Source organism: Poecilia reticulata, linkage group LG21 (assembly GCF_000633615.1).
Source record: "Poecilia reticulata strain Guanapo linkage group LG21, Guppy_female_1.0+MT, whole genome shotgun sequence".
Classification (NCBI taxonomy): Eukaryota; Metazoa; Chordata; class Actinopteri; order Cyprinodontiformes; family Poeciliidae; genus Poecilia; species Poecilia reticulata.
In genome coordinates, this window is record NC_024351.1 from 2,178,406 (window position 1) to 2,204,017 (window position 25,612).

Sequence of the window (25,612 nt, forward strand, 5' to 3'; positions counted from 1 at the left end):
ACGTATTAAATGATGAAATATTGCCCTGTTTTCTGTTTCATTCTTCTTAATTGCCCTGTAGGCAGCAATTTATTCACACATTTATTATTATTGACACTTTAATTAAAGATGAATTGTACAAGTTTATGACTGTCATGATCCGTGTTTCTATGTGTTTATTTTCTAGTTTCTGTGTGATCCTGTTCCCTGTTAGTCCTGTCTCTGCGTCTTTCCCCGTTGATTGTCTCCCAGGTGTGTCTCGTTCCCGTGATTGCCCCGTGTGTATTTAGTCTCCCCTGTTGTCTGTGTTCTTCGTCGGGTCCTTGTCAATTGATGTCACCTGTCTCCGTGCTGCCAGTTTTCCTCGTGCTGTTTCCCCGCTGTTCCTTGTTGTAGTTCATTGTCATTAAATTCATCGTTTTTCATCATAACCTGGGTCTCAGCGTCATCTCCTCACCGCAACCTACCACCCCTCCTGACAATGTCATTGGGGCCGGGGCTCTGATGACATGTTCGCATGCACCTCAGAAAGTATGAAGTTGCGCCCCTGTTAGCAGTGATCAGCTAGCCGCCATGCTATCAGGAAGTTTTCATTCAGTAACGCAGGATTGTTTAGTGAACCTGTATTTACCTTTGAATGTTACGTTTTGTACTTGAATTTTTTGGCAACGTTTAGAGGTTTTATTTAGACTTTTTGCATTTTTTAGCCATTTAGCTTCATATGTTATCAGTCTGTTAAAGATAGTATTATTGATAGCAGTACAATTTGCACAATGCCTGTTTTGTTCTTGGAAAAAGTTATTAAAAACAAGTTTTTGTCTAAGTTAAGGTGAATTCATGGTTCCTTTTTCCACATAATGTAACCGGTAGTGCTTATTATAAAAAATAATAATTATAGTTATGTGATTGGTATCGGTGATCGGCCCTCATGGGTGATCGGAATCGGCAGGAAAAAACCTGATCGGCACATCTCTAAAAGACATTGTGTTAAATAACACAACAGAGAATAAACTCCTTGTTATCAAGTTCTGCTCTCAGAAGCTGTGAAACAAAGTGAAGTAACAGACAAAGTACTTTGGATCTCTTCTTCCTCATGCGGTGGATGCGGGACGCCAGCTGCACCGTGGTCAGCGTCTCCATGAAGTTGGCCGGTGAGTCCGAGATGTGGGCGATCATGGTGGTTCGACAGTTGATGTTACCCAGAGACTCGCTGAGCAGCATGGTGAGCTTGCTGTCTCTGAATAATAGATCAGAAAAAACCTCGTTAGACCGGAAGAACGAGGAAGAGACGCCAGAGAAACCCAGGGGACCGTTCATTACGCCGCGCTGAAGTTGGACTCAGACGGGCAGAGAGAGGAATGAGAAGGAACGTCTCATCTCACATTCATGAAGCGTGCTTTGAACTGCGCGCCACGTGCCATCTTCTACCAGACGCAGAATGAAACGCCGCCTTTGAAGACCTGGAGGAGGCTGCTGAGGGAAACTGGATTTACATACTGCTGCCTTCTTCTAGTTTCCTGTTTAACACCAACAGCAAAACTGGAAATATTATCAGTTTGGGCTTTTATCTGCATCGAGTTTTATGGCTATTTCATGCAAATCAGTGCCTGTCAGCTGCAGATATATGATAATGAAAAGAATATAACCTAATTATTATTTTATTTTATACCAAACATGCAAATGGAAAGTCCTTAAATCAATTTTCCAGAAAGAAAAGTCTGGTGAGATACTAACTGCCTCTAAATACTCTTAATAACCACACTTCAGAAACATGGAACTGTCCCTTTAATTGGCAGCGGACACCACAGGTCAGTCTTTGTTTTCATCATTCAACCTGAAGTTCAATGACATGAAATCGAAAATAACCTGATGAAATCCTCCATGTTGAATCTAAGCAGTAATAAAGACGAAGCCCGACTCCTCCGTCCCCTGAGGGACATTCTGTCCACCTGTCTGTCCTGAGACGCTCGGTGTAGCTAGTACCTGTAGGGGACGTGCTTGGCCCCGTTGGACAGCGCCAGGATGACGTTCCCCAGAGCGGACAGGGACAGACACTGCGCCGCGCCGCCCTCCCTGGTCCGGCTGATGTCCGTCTCACAGCTGCCCAGGTCCAGCAGGTGGAGACGACTCCGGCCCGACACTGAGGGACACCGGAACAGAAAACATTCACAGGAAGTTCTGATGCAAAATTAAACTATCTATAGTGATTAATGGCTGCTGGAATGGACATGAGAAAGGAAAATATTTGTGCCAATTTTAGCCCAGAAGTCAAACAAAACCAGATCAACCCAAAAATCCAACAAGTCCCCATGTCGAGAACCAGAACCAGGAACCTTCGTAGACAAACAGAACATTTTATGTATGAATAAAGCTGCGTAGCTCCTTCAGTGACAAACTGCTGCATCCAAGGTGGACAAATAAGCGTCACAGCAGATCCTTCCTCAGTCGGGACTCAATTCAATTATTTAATCAATTTAACTGCAGAGTCTGTAAATAATTAATCACATTCTAATTTAATGACAAAATAAGCAACATTTTCAATCCAAAAACCATTTTTGCTGCTAAGTTATTATTATTATTATTATTGTTGTGCACCAGATTTACAGACGTGCCAGAAACACACGGATATAAAGGTTCCACTCTGAAGTAAATTGAGTTGAATGTTTAACATATTTAAATGTATGTCATTAATTCATCAAAGTTAACATATTAAAGTCTAAAACCATCAATGCTCCTACAAACTCAGTGTTTCCATTCCTGTGGTATTTACAGTTATTTGCCTGTTTTAATTATTTTAAATGACATTTCTGCTGGTTTTTGAATCTCTGCTTTTCTGCACATCTTTTATTTCATTTTGTATATGAACATGTTGTTAACTGCACTGTATCGCCATGATCTTCTGAGCAGGATGTTATTTTAAATCTTGTTTTATGTATATTTTTATGTCCCGTACAATAAAAGCTTCTTCCTCAGATCCAGATTTAACGCTTTCAGATAAATGCGTCTCCAGTTCAGCTCCTGGTTGTTTCATGTCTCTAATCAGCTCTGATAAATATTCAGCAGCATTTTAACCGCCTGCTTATTCCAGTAATTCAGAGTAATGAGGTTGTGAAAGTTCAACTGTCCACATCAGCAGGATTTAGAAACTGCTGATAGCAGCTGAGCGCCCCCCTTTCTGCCCGCCGCCCCATAAACACGGCGGGACGCGAGTCGCCGGGCCTCATTAGGCGCCTGATGGCTTCCAGGAGCGGACAGTAAAACACCGGTAGCCGTGGAAACGCCTCTGCTGTGGCAGGTGGACGGTCTGATCCTTTCAAATCCGCTCCAGGTGAAGCTAATTAGCGGCTACATGTTAGCAACAGGAAGCAGGAGGAAGAGGAGAATTTATTTCTGCCTCAGAGTCTCTGAGCTGCCGTTTCACTGCGACAAGCAAAAACATCCGACTTCATTTCCACTGCAGAGGTTCAACTTACTGATTATTAATCTCTCAACATGCTAAAGGGACATTCTGCGGTTTTATTCTGTGTTTGTGTCTTTACTTTGTGCAGAAGGAAATAATGGAGGAAAACCTGGCAGCATTTCAGTAAAAGTCAAGTTTTCTCTGAACATCAAACCAACAAAATTAATATTTTATTCATGAAACATTTATGTGTTTTGGTATAAACAAAATGTTTGAATTAATACTAAAATGATGGTGAAGATCCCAGGAAGAGAGATTCATAATCACTGCAGCTGTGAAGCTCTTTAATCAGAGACTTTTGTTTTTAAATGAGTTACTTAAATACATTTAATTTAGCTATTTTTGCAATGAAATCACTTTTTTAACCATATAAGCTTTAATGGTTTCTTCCACAATGAAGAGGCCATCATTCAAGAAGCAAAAGTTACATTTACAGTTCGCAACTGTGACGTATGGCGGTGGCAGCATCAGGCTGTGGGGTGGTGAACTTCAGATGAATTGTGAGCATTGTGATCAATATGTCAAGACATCAATGAGGAATTTAAAGACAAAAAGACCAATTTAGACGTCACAATAAACTAAATAAAATTAAAAATCAGCTGTTTAAAAATGAAATTGAAAAAAAAAAGGGGGAAAATTATTTCAATATGTTCAAAAAGATGCTAATTAAAATCTGCTCGATGTTTTTCGTGATTCCTCCCGGCGTTTTGTCGGCCGCTGCCCTCTGACCTGTAGCCTTGTTGCTCTTGTCCGCCCTCTCCTGGTAGAGGTGAAGCGTGAACAGGAAGTGGGCGTTCCTCCGGGCGTCCTGGTCGTCCGGCGTCCGGCTGCTCCTTCTTTCCGCCAGAGCGGCGTCCAGGAAGTAGGCGGCGCGCTCGGCGCTGGTCGCACGCAGCTCCGTCTGGTTCTGCAGCTGATCGGACGAAACAGGAAAACAATTTTAATTATTCCTGCAATTAGAAGAGAAGTTTCTTAAAAACCTAAAACACAAACCATCACAATAAGGAAACAATATTATCAGGAAGGAGCTGCAGGATGTTCTGTAGGTTTCAGGTTAAACCGTTTTGCTCTGATTCCCGTATTTAAAGAACTCCTGACTTTAACTGAACTCTGGTTGAAATGAAGACGTCTGAATCTCTGCGGCTCAAAGCGAAGCCGCTTCTTCGCCTCGCAGAGATAAAAGGCAAAATGAGACAGAATGGGGTTTGATAAAATAAGGACAGAGCGCAGCACAGAAAAGTGTGCAGTGACAGAAGAAGAAAATTAAAGTGAGAGCAGATAAAAAGAGTCAGACTGACGGAGCCCGGGGAGATAAAAGAGAGAAGAAGATCCAAACTAATTGGACGGTTCTGGAGAGCGACGAAGTCCCAGGAGGTGAAGAGGAGGTCAGAGGGACGAGTGAGGAGGAAGCTTAAAGGACGACTGCACACAAAACGTCCAAGAGCTCAGAATCATGTGAAACGGTTTGTTACGTCGGGAAACTACATGATTTTCAAAGTTTGTTTGATTCATCCTGATATCGTATCGGGTCAATAATCAAAGCTGTGGTATCGTATCGTATCAGGAGGGAAACAGTTGAACATCAGCTCACATTTTGTAATGAAGGTCACTTTATAACGCACTAAAATAAAAATCCTTCTACGACTAGTTTAGATTTTATTATATTAGTAAAACCTCAACTAACTTTAATGAAATAAATCGTCTTCCTTTGCAGTCGCATTGTTTTTCTGCGTACCTGGGAGCCGCAGACAGGATCCTCCCTCAGTGACACGGCCGGCCCCGGGCCCTCCGGTTGGCCCCCCGCCGAGGCAGAGAGTTCAGCCAGCAGGTCGCAGAGCGCCTCCTCCTGGCCGGAGATCTCCACCGCCGACACTCTGACGGAGAAACGAGCCCCGCTTTTCTCCCTGCGCTCCTCGATCAGCTTGAAGAGCCAGGAGATGGCGGTGGGCGCCACGCCCAGGCTCTGGGTGGAGCAGTCCCGGCCAATCATGGTGTACGTCTTCCCTGGGGGCGGAGCCAGTGCACACCTGGGGTTTAACGGGGATGTGTGTGTGTGTGTGTGTGTGTGAAGGAAAAGGAGTGGCCGTTACCCAGGTTGGCGTGTCCGTAGCAGAAGATGCAGCCGTCGGCGCCGTTCACCACCGACTGGATGACCTCTGACACGGTTCCCGAACAAACCTCAGCCTGTCAGGAGCCAGAGGTCAAACCGGGTCATGATGCTGTGACATGCAGCGGTGCTTGAACTGAGCTAACCTGTTTTTAAAGTGAAGAACGTCCTCAGTCATTTAAAGGAGCAGAATCATGTAAAATCTATTTGTCTGATCTTCCCATCATGTTTTCCCATCAGAAACAAAACTGGAGTTTGACTTTGATTCCTTAATATTTGAAAAATCCTTTAACCACCATGGCAACCATTCAGCTGCAAAACGCCTGGGTGGACCTAGCCCCGCCTCCGAGGCGCAGCTCCTCCCCCACTCAGCTCCTTCAGACTAGCCAGCAGCAATTAGCAAACACCTGCTGAGCTCATTATAGGAGTTGCTGCTCAGAGCAGCGCTGGTAAAAACATTAAAGGGTTAATAGAGGAGCCATGTTGGGACGACTTCCTGGAGGCGGAGCTTCAGGAAGGGCAGGAGCTTCTTAAAGAGACAGAGACCCAATTTCAAGGGATTAAATCAGGAAGTAATATTTCTGTTAGGTCATATTTGATTAAATATTATTTTGCTAATGGCTGAAGGTACCATTTACCTAATTTTGTTGTAAAATGGAAACATTTGCCTGGGAAATGCATAAAACTGTCCCTTTAACATCAGTGTGAGGGGAACCAAAGATTTATGATGCGACTTTTAGGGAACATTTTTAGATATTTCACTGGCAGAAAGCGAAGATATGAGCTGCTTCAAACCTGACGATAATTTAGGATGTTAACTGAAGGATATATACCAACAACTCTCAGTTACATCAAAGTCCGTTTCATTTGTTCAGGTTGGAGCTCAGTGAATCAGTTCATTTCACTCTGAGAAAAGAACTGGATGTTAAATGTCAGCAGTAAAGGAAGTTAATGCCAACACTCGACTCCAAAAACTTTAAGACGCTCCTTTAAAACCTTTAAGTTGAGCCGTTAATTTTACGGTTGACATTTAAAATAAATTTCTGGGCCACAGGGAGGCTTTGATATTTTTTAGCTTCATAAAGCATAAAACATGTTGTGGATCAGAACAGATGAACCGGTTCTGGGCTCATGTTGGGTCTAACGTCAGCTGAGGTCACATGTGGTTCATGTCACGATGTGAAGCAACATTTCTGCTTTTATGAATCTGTTATATACGACGATGCATAACAAGGAGGAAAGGTGAAAAGTTCATCTGACAGCTCCGCTCTGCTGCTTCACATCAGACACAAACTGCAGCTCTGATCCATCTGCTGCTGTCTGTCGCCTCTCGGGATGAGGAGCGGCGTGGCGACGCCTCGCTGATGAAGAGCTCAAACTCCGGCTGCGTGATCTGAATCTACATCTGCATCCTCACACATCCAGACGGTGACGGAGAGTTTTAGGAGCTTCTCCCACCTGCGAGGCGTCCTGCGTGAAGATGGCGTCGAAGCTGAAGGTCTTTGGTGCCGCGGCGATGGATCGTCTCTGAGAGGACGCAGAGTTCCCGCCGTTCGGAGCCTCAATCAGCGTCAGCTGCTTTTTTCTGCCGTCCACCTTCAGGAAGGACATGGACTCCGAGTCGCTGCTGTTGGCAGAGCTGATGCGGACCATGACCCGAACCTGAGGACGGACAGGAAGTCACATCAGAGACGGTTACATGGACCGGAGCAGAGCAGCGACTTCCTGTCTGATAAACTACAATCAGTACAGCGTAGGGAACTGCTAGCTAAAAAGCTAGCTGCGCTAGCACTAAAGGACTAATCATAAACATTAGCTCTGATAATGCTAATGTGCATTAGCATTAGCTACAGCGCTAACTTCTATTATGTTGATGGCCACCAGATGTTAGATAAAACATGTGCTGTGACACATTTAACTGCCCTCAACTTCAATTAATTGTAATCATGAAGATGAAGCTAAATGCTAAAGCCGTTCAGATTATCTTTGTCCTTTAATAACTAAAACCTTCAAGCTCCAATTTAATTTTGACATTATAATTAATCTGTCCCATAGTTGCTGTATTTATGTTTCCATCTTTTTCTCTGAAGTCTGTTTTATTTTCTTCCTTTAAGTTTCTTGATTTAAACAACGTTTTTAGCGGGGGGCGAACAAGAGAGGAAACGGAATTGCTGTGTAGCCAGACTTCAAAATAAGAGCATGAAGATTTCTTAATTGAGAGCAAAAACTTTCACACACGTTGAGTTTTATTCAACTGAGAGTTTAAGAAAACAGGAGAGTAAAATAGTGTTTCAGAATTTAGATTAGAGGGAGGAAAGTTAGCAGAAACATTAAATTAAAAATCATTTCTGCCACTAACACTAATGCTTTACTAACATTGCTAAACCCACTAAGCATTTATTGGTGCAAAATTAATCTGAAGCATTTCTTGGTTGTCTCCAGGCGGGTCACCATGGTGATCCACCTGTCGGCCTGCAGCTTCGTTTTCTGGGATTAAATCCGTTTTTACCAACTGGAGCCGCAGAGCAAACTAATCCCATCGACTGAAACGTGACTGAGCTGCACCAGACACGCTGCGTCTCAGAATCATCAACCCGGCCGCCGGGTCGGGACTCTGCTGGAGTTTTATCGGCCGTCACGGAGCTGCTGAGTCAGCAGTCAGCGGGTCAAACTCAGACCAAAACCGATCAGAATCAAAGAGTCGCCGCGGCGACCGGACGGAGCGGATCACCGGCCGGCGCCGCTGCAGACAGGAAGCAGCTGCTGCCCCGGTTTTCATGTCAAACACGTTCAGAACGCAAAGCAGCTGCTGGAGGAACCAGAAACGGCCCTGATCCAGAGGATGCTGCCGTTACCACGGCAACCACAGGTGAGGGGAACGCAGCGTGTCGCAATTAATGAACTCGTTAAGGATCGAGTGATGAAGAGGAGCTTAACGAGAGAGGAGAGGAGAGGAGAGGAAGGTCAAAGGTCACGACAAGCTGCCGGTCAAAAAAGTTCATCATTAAACCTTCAGGAGATCAAAAAAAAGATTTAACAAGTTTTACCAGGGAATTAGGAAAACGAGAAGGAAACGGAGGAAGGAAGGAGGAAAAGATGAATGAAGGAGAAGCGGAGCGTCGAGTCGATCAACGTTTATGAGCCTCTGAGGAACGACTGCTGTAAACAAACGGCTTCAGTTTATGAGGCTCCAATAAACGACGAAGAGGAGGAGGAAGAAGAAAGAGGAGGAGGAAGAGGAGGAGGAAGAGCAGCGGTTCTGCTGCTGAGTTGAATCTGTAGAAAAACCCAAACTGAGGATTTGACTGGATGTCAGAAATGTTTCCATTTAGAACAAACTGAGGTTGTGGGTTTGATTCCCTCATCAGAACCCGGACGGCCTCCTACCTTCCCCATGCCGGGCGTGTCCTTGACCTTTGACCCGGCCCGCAGGAGGCATGGCGGGACGGCGGGTGGCGACAGCTGCAGGGCCCCGCCGAAGCCTCCGGTGAACAGTGGCGGGCCCGGCGCCGGGGCCTCAGGCGGCGCCGCCGGACCCGGCTGGGACTTCCTCCTGCGGGACAAACTGAGCTTCTGAGCCGCCCTGCAGGGAGACAGAACCGAGACAGAACCAAGACCGGTTCTGGTTCAGAACCGGATCAGAAAGATCAAACATTTATAGATATAAACAAAGATATGAACATTAGAGTCCGGATGGTTCTGACCCGACCCATCAGAACCAACCAGGAACAATCAGAACTTTTAAACACCAGAACCTCCGACTGACCCCAGAACTTCAGTAAAACCGTCTCTCTGATCTACTCTTCATCAGTTTCATCTCTTCAGTTCTTCTGTCTCCTCTCCCACATCTAGACGTTTGGGTCGGTACCAAACCGTAGAACATTTGAGCCGATAAAAACGTTTTTGACGAAGTTCCTCTGATTTCAGAACGTCGCTCGTTTTCCATCCGATTCTGTTTTTAGCGACAGATAAACTTAACGCTGCAGGTCCAGAGGGAAACGAGCAGAGTTGGATTACCGGGCCGAGGAGGAGGAGGAGGAAGAGCGTCGCTGCACTCCTCCTCTTCATCCCTCCATCCAGTCCAATCAGAAAACAGAGCATGTAATCGTAGCGCCATGAAGGACGGCCTGCAGGGATTCACCACCGTGTGTGTTCCTCACACACACAGGCCAGAGAGCCGGGTGTGTGTGTGTGTGTGTGTGTGCGTGTGTGTGTGTGTGTCGGTTGGTGACATTCATGCTTCGGCGCTGGGATCTGCCGCCAAATGTTAACAAGACACAGAATTCGTCCAGGAATAATCTGATTCTGTTGAGGAAAAGCCACAAAAGTTTTCTGCAGATTTTTCACCGAACAAAAACCAGAAGAAAAGAAAATCAACAGCAGGAAAAGTTAAAGAAAGAGACAAGCAGCTTCAGACTCGGCTGAACGGAGCAGATCTGGATCAGCAGTGTGAATATTAACGACCCAGCAGAACCTTTCCTGCTCCAGATTATCGGTTCTGAACAGAAAGACTCACAGATCACGACCCGACATCCTGAGGACTAAATGAGATTAAATCATAAAACCAACAAGCTGAGGACAGAAATGTGACGTTATGAAAGTCAAGAAGCCGACTGATCGGTCCGTGCTTTGTCCAAGCATATTAATGGAAAGTTGAGTGGAAGGAAAAAGTGTGCTAGAACGAGGACATGGGATCCAAACCTCTTCTGAACCAGAATCATCTGAACCTGCGTTCACACTGCAGCCCAAAGTGACAGGTCAGATTTTTTTGCTGGACGTTTCCAGATAAATGCAACCAGACTGTGTCCCGCTTGCTCAGTAGGGGGCTCAATAGCGTCAGCGTTCTCAGTGCTTCCTGAAGTAAACATGATGCTAACGGTTAGCATAGCTTACTCATTGGAAGTTGTTGTCCGACCAGAACCAGCATATTAACAAATTAACCCTCATTTAATTCGTCACGGTTGTTGTTTTTCTCGGTGACCTTCAGGATGAATGACCTGGACGTTTGGTTGCTTTTCAATCGGATACTGAAGTGGCCTGGGTCGCATCCGAAAAGAATCCAACCAGAATCCGACCCGTGGTGTTCAGATTGGATTTGGGTCAAGCACATCAGAACTGGGTCACTTCAGGCCCAGTTCAGTGTGAACGCAGCCTTACATTCCCTCTGCTGAGGAGCTTCACGCTGGATTCATTTCCAGAACCATTTCACTGACCGCTGGAACACGGGTTCTACAGGACGACCAGACACCAGAACCAACGAAGAAGAGCTGCAGGTCRGGTTACAGCAGCAGCAGAACCAAAGAAAAGGCTGGAATGAAACCCAACAGAACCTGTGATTAGGGAGGCAGAAACATCACCATGAGAGGAAAACCTTTCCTGTCCTACCATCACAAACAGAAACAGGGAGTCTGTTAAACTCTACTTGGACTTTGACTGGACCAAACAGCTGAGCCATCATGTCCAGACGGTCCAGGATCACCTCCACCGTCTCTCTGAGGTTCTGAACGGGTTCAGGAGGAAACTCCTGGATCCTGAACTCCTAGAATCATCACTGATATCATCCAGAAACGAGAAAACGCTCCGGAGTTCAGATCAGAAAACACAAACGTTTCCTCTGCAGCCGCTTTAAAACCGATCTCTACTCACAGGTCCGGTCGACTCCGGTCCATTATCTCCTCACAGCTTTTTGCCTCGAACGTCCAAACTGGTTTTCATCCTGATGCATCATGGAAATGCAGATTCACTCCGAGTGAGAAAAGAAAATCCAAACCAGAGGAAAAGTCGAACCCACTGAGCTCCGTTTACTGGTCAAACTGGACCGAGAGAAAATCCAGACAAGTCTTCATGCTCCATAAACCTGCATCCAGAGGTAAACGGTCCAAACACGTTTCATTATTCCCAGGAACGTTTCATCGTTTTCCAGTCGGATTCATGCACACATCCAGATTCCTTCATTGATTGAAATGTTTGCTGAGCATCAGAACTTTCTGCTCCAGAGAATCCGTCAGTTTCTCCGCGAACATGTCAAACCTGGAGCTTCATCAGGGTTTGGTGGAAAGTTTCTGTCCAGCTGGAGGCCTGGAGACGTCCGTCCCTTCAGAGACAGGAAAACGTCCAGCTGAACTCCTGCAGCTGGACGCAGAGTCGATCCGTCTTCTCCTCCCAGACATTAAACTGGATTCACAAAATTCATCAATCAGAGTCTTCAGAAAGTTTCTCTTTGGAAAAACCCAGCAGATCCCATCAAAGTCCTTTGATTTGTGTTTTTCCTCATCCCAGTCAAACTGGTTCCTCCCATCAGTTCATCATTTCATCCAGTTCATGCTGAAAATGCGGGAATGTTTCCAACGTGTTCGGGAAATTCAGCAGGTAAAGACAGAAACTAGTCCAGGAAGATTCTAACTTCATCCGAGTCGTGTCTGTTCAGGGACAGGGAGCGGTTCCCCGGTCCTCCTGTCTGTCTGTCCTCCTGTCTGTCCTCCCGTCTGTCTGTCCTCTTGTCCTCCTGTCTCATCCCGGTCTGCCGCCGGGCGGATCAAAGGGAACTTTTAGGGAGCAGCTGCGACGTTTCCCCTCCGTCCTCCTCCACCTGTAAACCCTTCGTCTTCATCCGCTCCTCTAGTCGACCATCCTCTCCATCCAACTCCTCTCTGATCTCTTCACCTCTTTCTTTCTCTGCTCATCCCTCGGTTTCTCCTCGCCTCCATCCTCTCCTCACTCCCTGGTTTTTCTCTCCGTTTCCTCCTCCTGCTGTCTCTCCTCTCCTCTCCTGTAGCTCCTCAGTCTGTTCCTGCAGTCTGTATCGCAATGCTGCTCCGCTCAACCCCTCCCACCTTCCTCCTCCTCCTCTTCCTCCTGTAACTCCAGGAGAGAGAGGGATGAAAGGACGCGGCAGCAGCAAAGGAGGATGAAGGACTGGAACAAGAGGTGGAAATAAAGCCGGAGGATTCCTGATTCTGGCTGCTGTTGTTGCCGGGAAACACAGGAGAAGCTGCAGCCTTCCTCCTCCTCCTCCTCCTCCTCCTCCTCTCACCTCCTCTCTCTCTTTGCAGCCCCGCCCTCCTGAGAAAACCCCATCCACACACACACTGTATGAATACTTCATGAGACGACTGACACCCCAGTGCTGGATTTCAAACACACTCTGTGTGTGTGTGTGTGTGTGTGTGTGTGTGTGTGTTGGACCGTAGTTCCGGCCCAGCAGATGGATCAGTCCGACTACAGGCCTCTTTAGCACCGTCTGTATTAATGTGTTAATTATTTCTCTGCTCATCAAAACAAAGATTCAGATGAAAATAAAACCTGATCCTGTGAATCTCAGGTGTGAAGGACCTGCAGGCCGTAATGAGGAGCTGCTGCTGCTGCTGCCTGACAGGAAACTCTGAGCAGGAAGTCGGATCAGAACCGACTGTCAGGATGTTCAGGTTGGAAACAGAATCAGGGAACAAAAAGTTAATTCATCAGAATTTAAAAATGTCTTCTTAAAATACCTTTTAGTCCAAGAATTGGTTTTTAAAATTACAACTATTGTCCTGAATCACATGAGAAAAAAGTCATAGTAAGAAACTCAGATTAAATCAGTAATTTTGGCCGAATAAAGTTCTATTACAAAAAGACAAAAGGAAAACTCCCAGATATCGTCATAAACTTTATTTTGTAGTGATTATTTTCCTCTGATGCTCCGTTGAAATGTTGAAATGTCTTCATTACATTCATTCCTTTAAATCGTAAAGTTCTGGTTTCTGAACTGTAATTTATTCCTTTGGTTCTCCAACATCACTGACTATTTCAGTGGGATCAGAACCGGTTCTGTTTCCATGCAGCTGATGGATCTGAGCTCCGGGTCGATGGAGGCTGGAAGAGGCTCATCCAGATAAAAGGGAAACAGCCTCAGAGTGTCTGGAGGTTCTGATCCGTGGATCCAAACTGGACCAGGACTCAGAATGAAACCCAGATCCGCCTGAGGCGACGACTCAGAAATACTCAGACATTCATTTAAATGTTTTCTGAAACATTTAGTGTTGCTGGTTCTGACCCGGACCGCGTCCTGCTGCAGGCGGTTCTGATGGTCGGAGTCCGATTCCCCGCAGAGAATCTGAGCATCAGAGCGGGAAAAATGTGTCAGAGAGAAATTCTGTTTAATGGGTCAGAAGGGATTCAGACTGAGCCGAGGCAACTGGACCGAGGTTCTGATCCAACCGGATCAGTTATTACAGCTGGTACCACCAGAACCTCCAGAACCCAGCTGCAGTTCCTGACAGGAAGAGGAATAAATTCATCCAGTTCATGAAGCCAAAAGGTTTCAGAAATAAACCCTGAGCCAGACGGAGCTGAGCGGGTCCGATATTCTGACGGGTTAGGATCCAAACCGTCTTCAGGCTTTCAGTCGGAACCGGGTCGGCCATGGAGGAGAGTCTCAGCAGTGGGTCGCACCGCTCCTCTCCTCCATCACCCGGTCCGCTCAGCGTTCGGCAGTTTCCAGCAGTTTGATCCTCAGAAGCAGAAAATAAAGGTTTTACTGAAGTTTTAACTCTTTGAAGTATTTGATGAAACCCAGAAGCAGCTCTGACTGGTTCTCTGCAATCGGACCGCCAGCCTGTGGTTCTGCAGGAACCTGCAGGTCAGACAGCAGCAGCTCTGGAGGTCGATTGAAACGTTTGGGCCAAACGCCAGGAAACCACTTTGGGAAACCCGACGCTCCTCAGTGGAGATCTGAGGTTATTTTGGTTCTTTTAGGTCCAGAAAAAAACATGTTTCTGCTCCAGTATCGGATCTCTGGGTGGCAGCAAGACAAAAGTTCTGATCCTTCCAGAAACAGCTGGAAGGATCAGAACCATGAAGCTGCTGTTTGATTTGATGTGAGACGAGAAGAGAAAGACGTGAAAACCGACATCAGAAAACACCGGAAAACCGGAAAACATCGGAAAACACCGGAAAACCGGAAAACATCAGAGCTGAGACTCATGAAACTGCTCAGAGAAACTGGACGGACGGACGGATGTCCAAACTCAAACATGTCCTCTCCTGCAGGACAAACCTCAGCTCTCATTTGACCCCTGACCTCCAGTTCAGCTGTGGATTTGCTGGTTCTGCTGGTTCTACTGGTCTGTGTTCGTCGTGGCTCCAGTGGTGAAACATCAGCGCCAACAGAGATGCCGTCCTCTGACCCGAGGCTCTGCGGTCCATTCACACTCCAGAGGACTCAGAGTCTTTGAACAGAGAGAATAAAAGATGGCCGCCGCGTTTCCTCCTGAGGATTTTACTCCAGGATGATGAAAACATGAAGGCACAGTCAACCGAACCAGGACTCTGCTCTGATCCGGTTCAGATCCGACAGCTGATCAGTCGGCGGCTTCAGGAGCGATTACCGGATCCGAGTCAGAACCGCAGCGACCGACCAGCTGATGGCTGGAAAACAAACGCTTCCCCGCATCACGCAGCCGCCAATGGAGGTCAGAATCTACATTTCAATGCTGAAAAACATTTTCTAATACCTGAATTTATTCATAGGATTTTCTATTTTTACAATCTGTCAGCATCATTATGCCAGGAAGATTCATAAAACGCATAAAGATCAGATTTCAGGCGAACGTTTCAGCTCCTCAGCTGTCAGAGTCAGGAAAATGAAACATCAAGATTTATGGAAGATTTCTGCAGAAATGCGTCTGTGTTTCAGCAGAACACCAAAGGTTTATGTTTTATACAGAAAGTAAAATATTCAGCTCCAACAGAGACGACATCAAACCACCTGACCGGGTCAAAACCACCTGACCGGGTCGAGAACAGAACCCACCAGAGGCTCCAGACTCTCCTCAGATGAAGTGTTGGTTTACCGTCAGCTGGAGCTGCTGATTCACATCCTAACATCTCAGAAACAAAACGTCGTTTCTCTCTGACCAGACAGAAGACAGTCTGGAGAGAAACGCAGCAGCTCAGGAAACCAGGAGGCAAACAAACGGCAGCTCAGGTCAGGTTCTGGTTTCATTCAGCACTTTAAAAACTCAGCTCACCTTCCACCACCCACCTTTTTTATTGGATTTATTTTGATATTTTGGTGTTTTAGCATTAGCTCCTGCCAAAAACCATGTTGGTGTACCGCTTTAGCGTTAGTGCAACTAACTTTTAGTTAGCATTGTGCAGCAGTAGAGAAGAGTTGTCCTGTTTATTCCAGACGTTTTGCTTCTTGAAGCTCTGCTAAAAGGCAGCAGAGAAAGAAAAATCCCCTTTTATCTGAGATCCAGTTGTGTGTATCTGGTCAGAGATGCTCTCTGCCGCTTCCCGCTGAGAAGTGAATCAGTCTGAAGTGTTTCCTCTCCTCTGTCGCTCTGCAGGGAGCTGCAGGCTAATCCAGCCTTCACAGATCCTCAGATGAAAGCACAGCGACTCCTTCAACCTCAACTATACTCTGACAGATGCATGCTGGGAAATCTGCTGGTTAATGCAAACTCTGAGACTCAAGTAAAGAGTCAGCTAACAGCCCAAACAAATCCTGAAGCTCATCTAGTTTACATAACAGAGAAATATTTGATTTTTCACTGCAGCAACAAACCAGCAGGTTTCATTCAGCAGGAACTCGACTGGAGACCCGAGTTAATATCTCAGCAAAACAGATAAAAACAAATAACTTAAACTCCAAGACATAAATACAACGAGGGTTTTATGTTTTATTTTGCAAACATTAAATCCATTAAAAACTTTCTTTGTTTTATAAAATCGCAGCGTCATCAAAACATTTCTGCCATTTTAATCCTGAATTAGTTCGTATCTGGAGAAGTCGACGTTTTTGTTTTGCTCCATAAATAATCAGATTTTAAAACATTTGCAATAAAAACTTTCACCAAACTTTTTCTTACAGAAGCTGCAGATATAAATAACGCCTGAAAACGATAATAATGAAGTGATGAAATCAGCCTGAGTCAGTGAACGCATCACATCCAGACCCAGCCACTGCTGGTCCGACTCCACATCCCAACAGAACCAGAACAGAACCGGGCCAGAAGCTGCAGTCAGTGCTCCACTAAACACCGCTGCTGTTAGCCGTTAGCTTAGCTGTTAGCTTAGCTATTAGCTCCCTTCATCTGCTGACCTGCTGTCGCCCTCTGCAACTTTACAATCCATCCAGAGAGGGCGGCCATCTTTACTGCCGCAAACCGAGCGTTGCTGGGCAACGGCAGCGTTCTTCTACTGTGCATACGTTTCACTTTGGGGTCAGAAACCGTTTACACAGAAGTCTGACTGCAGTCGCATTTAATTAGTAGCACCAACAACCATGGAGCCACAAAAGGATTTCAGCAAAAAAAAAAAATCAACAACTCTTGATAAACTTGTCGTCTCCATCAACCTGAATCTGGACGCAAGCAAGACGCACGAGGAAAACCTCGACCTTTTGACCTCAGTCAAGCTAAAGCCGTTAAGCTGGTAGAGACTAAAGTATAAATATGGAAATATTTATCATCAGCAGCTTCAGGTTCTAATCGTTGCTTCGGTTCCTCATCCTGTCCTGCATCTGAACCAGAACCAGAACCGTTCTTGTTCCTTCCTCTCTTCTCTCTGCATCCAACAGAACATAAATGATGATAGGTATTTTCCTAGAACCTACATAAAAGAACCACAGACAACGTATATGAATTTTATGACAAAGCTTCTGCAGAAGGAGAAAAAACTCTGTCAGCTCCTCCGAGCTGTTCACAGAGCGTTCTCTAGATCTTTTGGGTAGAGCTTGCCTTTTATTTTCAAACTTCAAAGAGGGAGGATAGGCAAGATAGATAGCAGACAAAAAACAGCAAAGGTCGTAAAACAATTTACCTAAACAACTAGCAATCTGATTTACGGCCTGAGCCCGGCCTGAGCCCGGTTCAAATCTTGGTCAAACTGTTTCACCTGAAGATGAACAGGCAACTGTGACCCCCAGGTCAGTTAATACACACACTAAAGAAGAGAACATTTTAAACTGCTCTAACATTAATATGAACTAAAGTAACAACAAAATGATAATACCAAAAAATCTCTAACAAATGAGTTCAGATCCTGTTTGTCCAAGTAATCCCAGACCTGCAGCTTTAACACCTGCAGCGTTAAAAACCTGCAGCTTTTAAAACCTGCAGCTTTAAAAACCTGCAGCGTTAAAAACCTGCAGCTTTAAAAACCTGCAGCTTTTAAAACCTGCAGCTTTAAAAACCTGCAGCTTTAAAAACCTGCCTCTCTCCACGGTTCTCCTGCTGCAGTGAGACGTCAGCCGGATCTTCACGGCACCAACCGGACGCCTAATGTGACCAGTTCACTGTGTTGAGCAGAAAAGGTCCACTTGTTTGTCAGGCTGTGACAACATGACAACACACACACACACACGCATACACACACACACACACACACACACCAACCTGCATCAGGTATGCAGCAGCAGTGAGCCCATCATCAGCCAGATGGAGCAGAACCCCTGAACCCCGCGGCCCGACCCTGACAGCTCCAACCTCTCAGGATAAAAATAGTAAATCTGCCAATTAGATTCTGCTCACAGAGGCGAGCGCCGCTTTGACTTCTGAACCGAGTCGTCTCGGCTGAATCTGAATCAGGACAGATTCTCTTCCCTGAAGGAAACTCTGGATGATTCACAAACCCACAAAAAAATTCCAGTTTTTACAAACAAGAAAAGTTTTCAGAGCAGAAAAACATTTATGGTTCCTGTCAAACCCAAAACATGAAACTGAAAATCCCCTAAAAGATCCTGATGTGTTCTAAACGCCTCCCAGAACCTGGGTCTGAGCGGTGCGTTCACTGACCTGAGGAAGAAGGCGGCCGCACCAGACGGAGCCGGGCTGGTTTGGGTGGCGATGCTGTGAGCCGCTGGTTTCACTGGGACGTCCTGGGTTGTCATGGCAACACGGCCCTGGCGTGACATCAAACCCTGACGAGAGAGAAGAGGAAACATTCCTGATGTTCAGAACATTCTGGGAAAGACGAAGTCTGGAGGAACAGGAAACGGGAACAGGAAACGCTCATTAACCAATCAACTTGAGTCATAATCTGGTTCTGTTTGATCACTAATTATTTGTTTCTATCTGAGCTGTTGGTCAAAATGTTTCTGTAAGAACACAACACAACAAAAAAAACATCAACAACAACCTTAAAGAAGCAACTGCTGCTGCCCAACAACCTGGGAAGGGTCAAAGGTCGCCTCCAAGTAGGAAAATGCAGTCTGCTGTCTGGAAGAAGACCGGCATCTGAATACCAGCTGTGAAGCACGGTGGTGGTGGTATGATGACCTGGTCAGCAGCTTGTGGTCATTGAATCCATCAGGATCTCTTCTGTCTAATAAATTATTCATCTGAACAGAGCAGCTGCAAAATGACAGACTGAAGTTGTTCTAATGGTCTAGTCAAAGTCCAGACCTCAAGCTAATTAAAATGATGTGGTGGAACCTCAGAAGCTAACAGCTGCAGACCAACCTGGCTGAGTCTCAGAGCTTCATTACCTCTGAACTTATTCCACTTTCTGCTGCTCCAGTTTGTTCTTATACCAACTGTTAACTTTTAGTTTTGTCAGTTTTTTCTCTCCGTAGAAGCTCCACCTGGTCTGGCGTTCTGATTGGCTGTGGTTACTTCCTGGAGGAGGGAATCAGCTGACATGATGCTGCCATCACCGAACCGTTACCTCCTGCTGTTAAACCATGAAAGTTCTCCTGGTTCGGTTCTTCTGCCAGGTTCTGGTTCTGCTGGAGGTTTCTTCCTGTTACAGGAGAGTCTTTCCTCTCCACTGTCGCCCCCTGCTGGTCAGGATGAGTAAACGGTTCGATCTGATCTGCTGGTTTTACTGGGACAGAAACGTTTGATGAACTGAACTGGTTTCTGTTTTCCTCCCTCTGATCCATTTCTGGGTTTTATTTCCTCCCTGCTTGTTTCGGTTTCTCTCCTGAGGCGGTTCTGGTAAATAAACGTTTTCATGTTTCTGGGCCTTCGGTTCTGGTGGATTGTTACGGCAGCAGGAAGCAGCCAGCAGGTGATGCGCTCGGGCGGCTAACAGGATTACAGAGAGAGCTGGCGGCGGGCCGACCCGCTGCCAAAACCAGAACCAGAACCACAGTTCATCTCAAACATCTCTGTCTGCTCCAGTCGGGCCATCAGAACCGGTTCTCTGTGTTTCAGGGTGAAATGTCTAAGAGTGGCGGCTGGATAATCAGCTCAGCACCTCCTTCTTCCTCCTGCCTCCTCCTGCTCCTACTTCTCCTCCTGCCTCATCCTGCCTCCTCCTCCCTCCTCCTGCCTCCTCCCTCCTCCTGCCTCCTCCTCCTCTCCGCGGTTCGTTTTCACCCCCGGCCTCCAGACCTGCAGCTCATCCAGGAAGCAGCTGCTGAGACGCTCAGATAAGCAGCAGCTCCGTGGAAAATGCAAAAACATGAATGAGTGACAGACGGAGCCTCATGTCTCCTCTTTCAGTTTCTGTCTTTAAAAGCAAAATGACAGTCGGAGGATCTGCTCTTAAAGGACGTCTCTTATCTCACAGCGGACAGCCACTCGGCGGCATTCAGGCCTGCAGAGCCACTCAGTGTCTGCTGCTTCAGACGGATCCGTTCCTTTGGATCTGGAGGAGATAATGAGGCTTTTACAAACTCCAGCTTCAAAATACAAAGAGGAACATGGAGGAAATGATAATAAAAAATATGTTTTTCTGCAGCAGAACCAGATTATTCAGTCAGAAGAAGCAAACTGATGCTAAGCTACTTAAAGGTGCACCATGTAAGAAACACTGACCTCAGGTGGTCAGACTGGGCATTGCAACACTGAAACTCCATGAAGTAACAGAAAATGATCTTTAATGCATCTTTAAGGTTTAGTTAAAGAAACAGAATCTGTTGGTTTTTACAGGGACATTTTTCTGAATCAGGTCAAAAACTAACAGAGGAAACAAAACAGCACCGTCAGCCGGGTTCTGAGAGGCCGGGTTCAGGTTCTGACGTCTGCAGGCATCTGATCGATGACCTCATATCTGATCTGGATCAGTAACAGCGAATCACTGATCATTATAGGGAGTCTATAAAGTGTAATTACTGTGTAATAAAATCCTCTCACCGTTTCCGGCTGAGGTTCAGCTCTGCTGCAGGAGACCCTCCAGATTCCCTCCAGGTAGTTATGAGCGTTCAGCGGAGTGACCGTGGCGAGCCCTTTGGCTCCGCCCCCTCCCAGGTAGGTGCTGTGCACGCCGCCCCACGGAGCTCCGGCCCCCTGCTGCTCCTCCTGCATCCACCTCTGCTGCTTCACCGGCAGCTCCTCGGCCTCCCAGGGGCCCGGCGGGGCGCCGGGGGCGGCGGGGCGCGGCGTCATCTCCCCGCTGACGCCCAGAACCCGACGCAGAGCCAGACGCCTCAGCTGCTGGTAGGCGGCGCCGCAGACGCTGCAGCGGGCGTCGCAGGAAGCATGGCGGCCGCGGTGAGGCCACTGCAGGCGGCGCAGCTTGTCCAAGACGAAGGAGGCGTAGGCGGGGTCCTGAGGGGAGACGGAAGATTTCAAACATTTAGATTCTTCAGCTGGAGGCCTGAAGGAAATCAGACATCTGGAAGTTAATATGTCAGAAAAATGAACAAGAAGCAGCAACAGAAACAGGAAACTGAGTTTCTAATCACAGCATCAACATTCAGCATCTGAGAATCAGGTTGTGTTTTCTTCAGGTTTCATCCTGGTGAACAAAAGTCTGTCCTGATTTCACTGCAAGAACACAAAGTCTCCAGGAACAAGACTAAGAACTTATGTAAAAGTCAATAATTCATTTATCTGGATGAAAAACTTCAACTGGCAGATTTTATTTACGACAGAAACAATCCACCAGAGGAACTGGAACTTTTTATCAATATGAAGAAACAACCTGCTGAGACAACTGGACCAGAAATACTTGGGGAGATTTTGTTTTTACAGTGCAGAATGAAAACTGCTGACCTGGGAACTTTTTACTTGAAGTTTTTCATTATTTTAGTGTGAGAAGAAAGTAAAGTGATAAATCTGTGGGGTGTAAATATTTCTACACAGTCGTTTCCAGTTTTCCTCTGACCGGTTGAACGTCTGCTCTCTTTCTGCAGCAGCTGCTCCAGTTTTATGTTTTCTGCACAAAGACGCAGCAGCTCTGCTGCAGCCGCCGCCGCAGCAGGACGTAAAACCGTCGGCGTCTGAAGAGGAGCAGCAGATTTACAGCCGGGAGTGTGCGCCGGGTTTGACCTCCGGTCGACCCTCGTCAGCCGAGGTCACAACCAGCGTCAGGGTGAAATAACTTCAGAGGCAGCAGCAGACGGAGGCAGCAGACGGTGACCTGCACATCCACTGGTTTCATTCTCCAGCTTCTGAAGACTTTTGGTCCAACTGGCAGCTCAGTTCACCTCTGATCTGCAGACGCCGAGCTGCTGCCTTAACAAAACACCAGGAGAGAGTTTGATTCAACAGCTTCAGCTGCTGCTCCTCCTTCACCCAAACATTAAAGACCTCAATAAACCCGAGGAATAAATTCAGAGACGGGATGAAAACAACGTCAACCTGCCTCTGTCTGCTGATCCAGCTTCACATCGAGGCAGAGATGAGAAACGATCTGGAGAAACTTCAGGATTTTAAAGATGATAAATGATTTCTGAAGTTAAAGTTAGAAAACGTTTAAAGCGTTTTCTGTCAGAATCCCTGAACTGAATGAACTGAAAACAGACAGAAGATTCACTCAGATGTCATCAGATGTTTGATGCTGAAGTCAAAGTGCCGCCGCACCAGGTCACGGTGGGCCGGGCCGCACCGGGYCRSKSSGGGCCSGGCCACGTTGTTCTGCTCGGCCGGTTTTATCTCTGAAGCTCACAGCTACATGACATCAGCAGGAAAAGTTCCTGAAAAACGCTGCAGAAAATATTATTCTTTCCTTTAATTTACTCATCAAAAAAATAAGTAAATTAAATTATAAAATAAAACATTTTTATAATTTCATTAATTTTTGACTATTGAGGGAAAAAAATACATTCTTTAGAAAAAAAGATGAAACTGAACTAATGATTCGATTCCAATATATTATAGTAATGTGCATTAATGTTCACTATCCTAATCAATTATTTAGATCATAGTTTGAGTTAATCAATATTTATGTTGTCTATATTTATACTTGTATATATTCATCAGACCCAAACTCAACATTGTCCACAGATTCTTTTACAGAACATTTCAAAAAATTTCAAAATAAAATGCATTTCATGAACTCTACTGTTGAGCCAGAACTCTTCAAAATAAAAGCCTCTTCGGTGCAGAGTAAAAACCTGCAGTTTGATGAACTAAACAGAAATAAAGTTAAAATCATTTCCAGTTTTACCTCTGGCTCTGATTCCTTCGTCTGTTTGGTCCTGAAGCTTCAGCAGCTCTGAGCAGAACCTCCGACCCAAAGCCTTAAATCTGACTATTCACCGCAGGACGGCGGAGCGGGGGGGTCGAGGGGGGGTCAGCGACCAGCTGTGACCCTGCAGACACTGTGACATCACTTCCTGTCCCGCCTCCACAGGGTTGCAGATCTTAACCCGCCGCCGTCGAGTCGAGTGAGAAATATATCTCAGGAAGTCCAGTCGGTTCTGCTCAGACAGTTTCTGGGTCAACGCATTAGAAAACCTTTGACTAGGCCATCTGAGGCTGCAGGTTGACTCAGATTTCATGGACTGAGACCAGAGCAGGGGTGCCAAAACTTTTTATCAGGTGGGACAAAATTAGCAGCTGAAACCTTCAAACAGGCCAAAAATTTATTTAAAAACTAAAATCACCAAAAACAAAAGATTTTGTTTAACTGACTAAATAGTAAACTAAGCATGAAATACCTTCATTTCATGCTTAGTTTCACTTTGACCTCTGTGTCTTTAGATCAATGTGTTCAGAGGTCAGAGGTTTGTCCTGGGATGGTTCTGCTCCAGTCGGCCCGGTTCTGGACCGGCCGACTGGAGCAGCAGAAACAAAAATGACAAAACAATAAAAAAACAAAAAGGAATCTGAAGCCTCCAGAAGGCTGAACCCAACACACACACACACGCACACACGCACACACACGCACGCACGCACGCACGCACACACGCACACACACACACACACACCTCATTACATCTGAACAGAACCGGTTCTGATGAGGAAGAGAAATCTGAGTCGATGCTCCGCAGAAACAAAAACATTTTAAAGATTAATTTGATTTCTGGATAAAGTGTAAATCTTCACCCTGAGAGTAAAAACCTGATTCTGTAGTTGATCCGTTTATAATTGATAACTGATCATTTATAAACTGATCAGTTTATGATCAAACCGATCACCTTTCAGAATCTACATCAGTTCCCAAACAGATTCACTGATTTCTGTTGTGCTGCAGCTGAACCACTGCAGCTTGTGGATCCATGGAGTTTGGTGAACGGTTCTGGTCGGGTCCATTTCTCTCACAGCTCAGATCCATTTTCACTTAAGGAATGAACATAAGCAGCGTTTTCTGTCCTGTGATGTAAAATGTTCTCTACTCATAAAGGTTAGTTAACTGACAATCAGATAAATTAACTCCCAGGTCCTTAAATCTCATTTCCATTGTGAAAAATATTATTTTTAATAATTCAGTTTAGATAGAAAATCTTCTCTGAATAGCAGAAAAACCCAACATCAGAGAGAAGAAATCATTTTTATTCTGCTGATTCTGCCTCCGTCTGTCGGCACATTAATCCTGAGAGACATGCTAACGAGGCTAACGAGTGTGTGAAGGTGCTGCTTTCGCTCCCTCAGCTCTAATTATGTCATTAATCACCGGCGGAGCGGCAACATGGCGGCGCCTTTCATCCAAACGCTTCCAGCAACCAAATCAGATTTTACTGAAATGAAAACTCAGATTCAGATTCGATGTTTTCACCAAACAGGAAATCCTGCATCAGCTTGAAAGGAGGAAAACGAGTCGGATCGCAGCAGTAAGACAGAAATCAATAAACCTGGAGAAAAATAAACGAAAAGAATAAAACAGGAAGTGACTTTTATAAAATGTATCATTTATTTTCAGATGTTTTTTCTTTTCTGTCCCTAAAAGCTGATTTTTCTTTCAAATGTACACAGATTTATACTAGACAGACAAGATGTTTTGTTTTTGCATCTGATATAAATAGGAAAAAGTTAAGGTGTGGACTTTGACTAGGCCATTGCAGCACATTGATTTCTTTTTAACCATCTATTCTTTTGTTTATTTGCTTCTTTGTTCTGTTGACCCAGTTTGGTCCAAACTTCAGCTGATGGGCAGATCAGCTGGACTCTGAAGGTTTCTGGTAGGTAAAGAAGAGCCCACATCATCACACTGCCACTACCGTGTTTGCCAGTCATTATGATCTGCTCTTCATTATTGGTTCATAAATACTTTAACTGCACTCATTTATTCCATTTTGCTCCGTTATAAACCAACATAAACAGGTGTTTAGATGTTATGAAGCTGAAGTTATGGATCGTTTCTTGCAGTCTGAGGTAATCCGTCCCCGGGGCCCCATCGCCACCGGCCCCCACATCGCTGATTTAAACAGGCTGGGAGGATTAAGAGGAAGAAGCAGCGCCTCCGGTTTGATTCCTGTTTGCTTTAAGGGAAACAAACTGAGGGAAGGAGACCCAGGAGAAACGGAGGTGAAGGTCAAGGAGGCAGAAATAAATCCTGATCCTCTGGAGGGAAAAACTCCGTTTTTATTCCTTTGGGGGAGAATCTACTTATTCTGTCCTCTGCAGGCTCCTGTAGTCGTTCTGTGACCCTAAAATATCAAAGCTGAAGTTTCCAGAGGTCATTTTTAAATAAAACGTCCAAATGATTAATGTTCCCACAGAACCAGGAGCGGTTCTGCTCAGACCTGATGGGGCAACAAGAACCGAGAGAACAGAGACACTCAGATGGATTTGGTCCAGTTCTGACACCATCAGAACCGGATCAGAACCAGCATGACGGACTCTGAAGCTCGTTATCGCAGAGCGCAGAGACCCGGCGGTCGGGCTGAAGGTGATTGGCTCTGGCAGAGGAAAGATGGATGATCAGATCAGAGTAGTTACAGATTATCAGAGATTTAACGAGGCGTTTAT

General features: G+C 45.7%; 1 protein-coding gene across 1 annotated transcript in view; it reads right to left on the bottom strand.

Annotated features, from left to right (window-relative positions):
• Positions 1–25,612, bottom strand: part of LOC103457178 (kinesin-like protein KIF26A) — a 41,168-nt gene that overhangs the window by 11,522 nt on the left and 4,034 nt on the right. The window contains exons 3-11 of the mRNA XM_017302105.1: positions 20,612–21,025; positions 18,326–18,450; positions 8,934–9,129; positions 7,005–7,208; positions 5,530–5,623; positions 5,175–5,443; positions 4,169–4,352; positions 1,963–2,119; positions 976–1,216 (exon numbers count right to left, since the gene is read on the bottom strand). Coding sequence (XP_017157594.1) covers positions 976–1,216; positions 1,963–2,119; positions 4,169–4,352; positions 5,175–5,443; positions 5,530–5,623; positions 7,005–7,208; positions 8,934–9,129; positions 18,326–18,450; positions 20,612–21,025 — 1,884 coding nt within the window. The remainder of the gene's footprint in view (positions 1–975; positions 1,217–1,962; positions 2,120–4,168; positions 4,353–5,174; positions 5,444–5,529; positions 5,624–7,004; positions 7,209–8,933; positions 9,130–18,325; positions 18,451–20,611; positions 21,026–25,612) is intronic.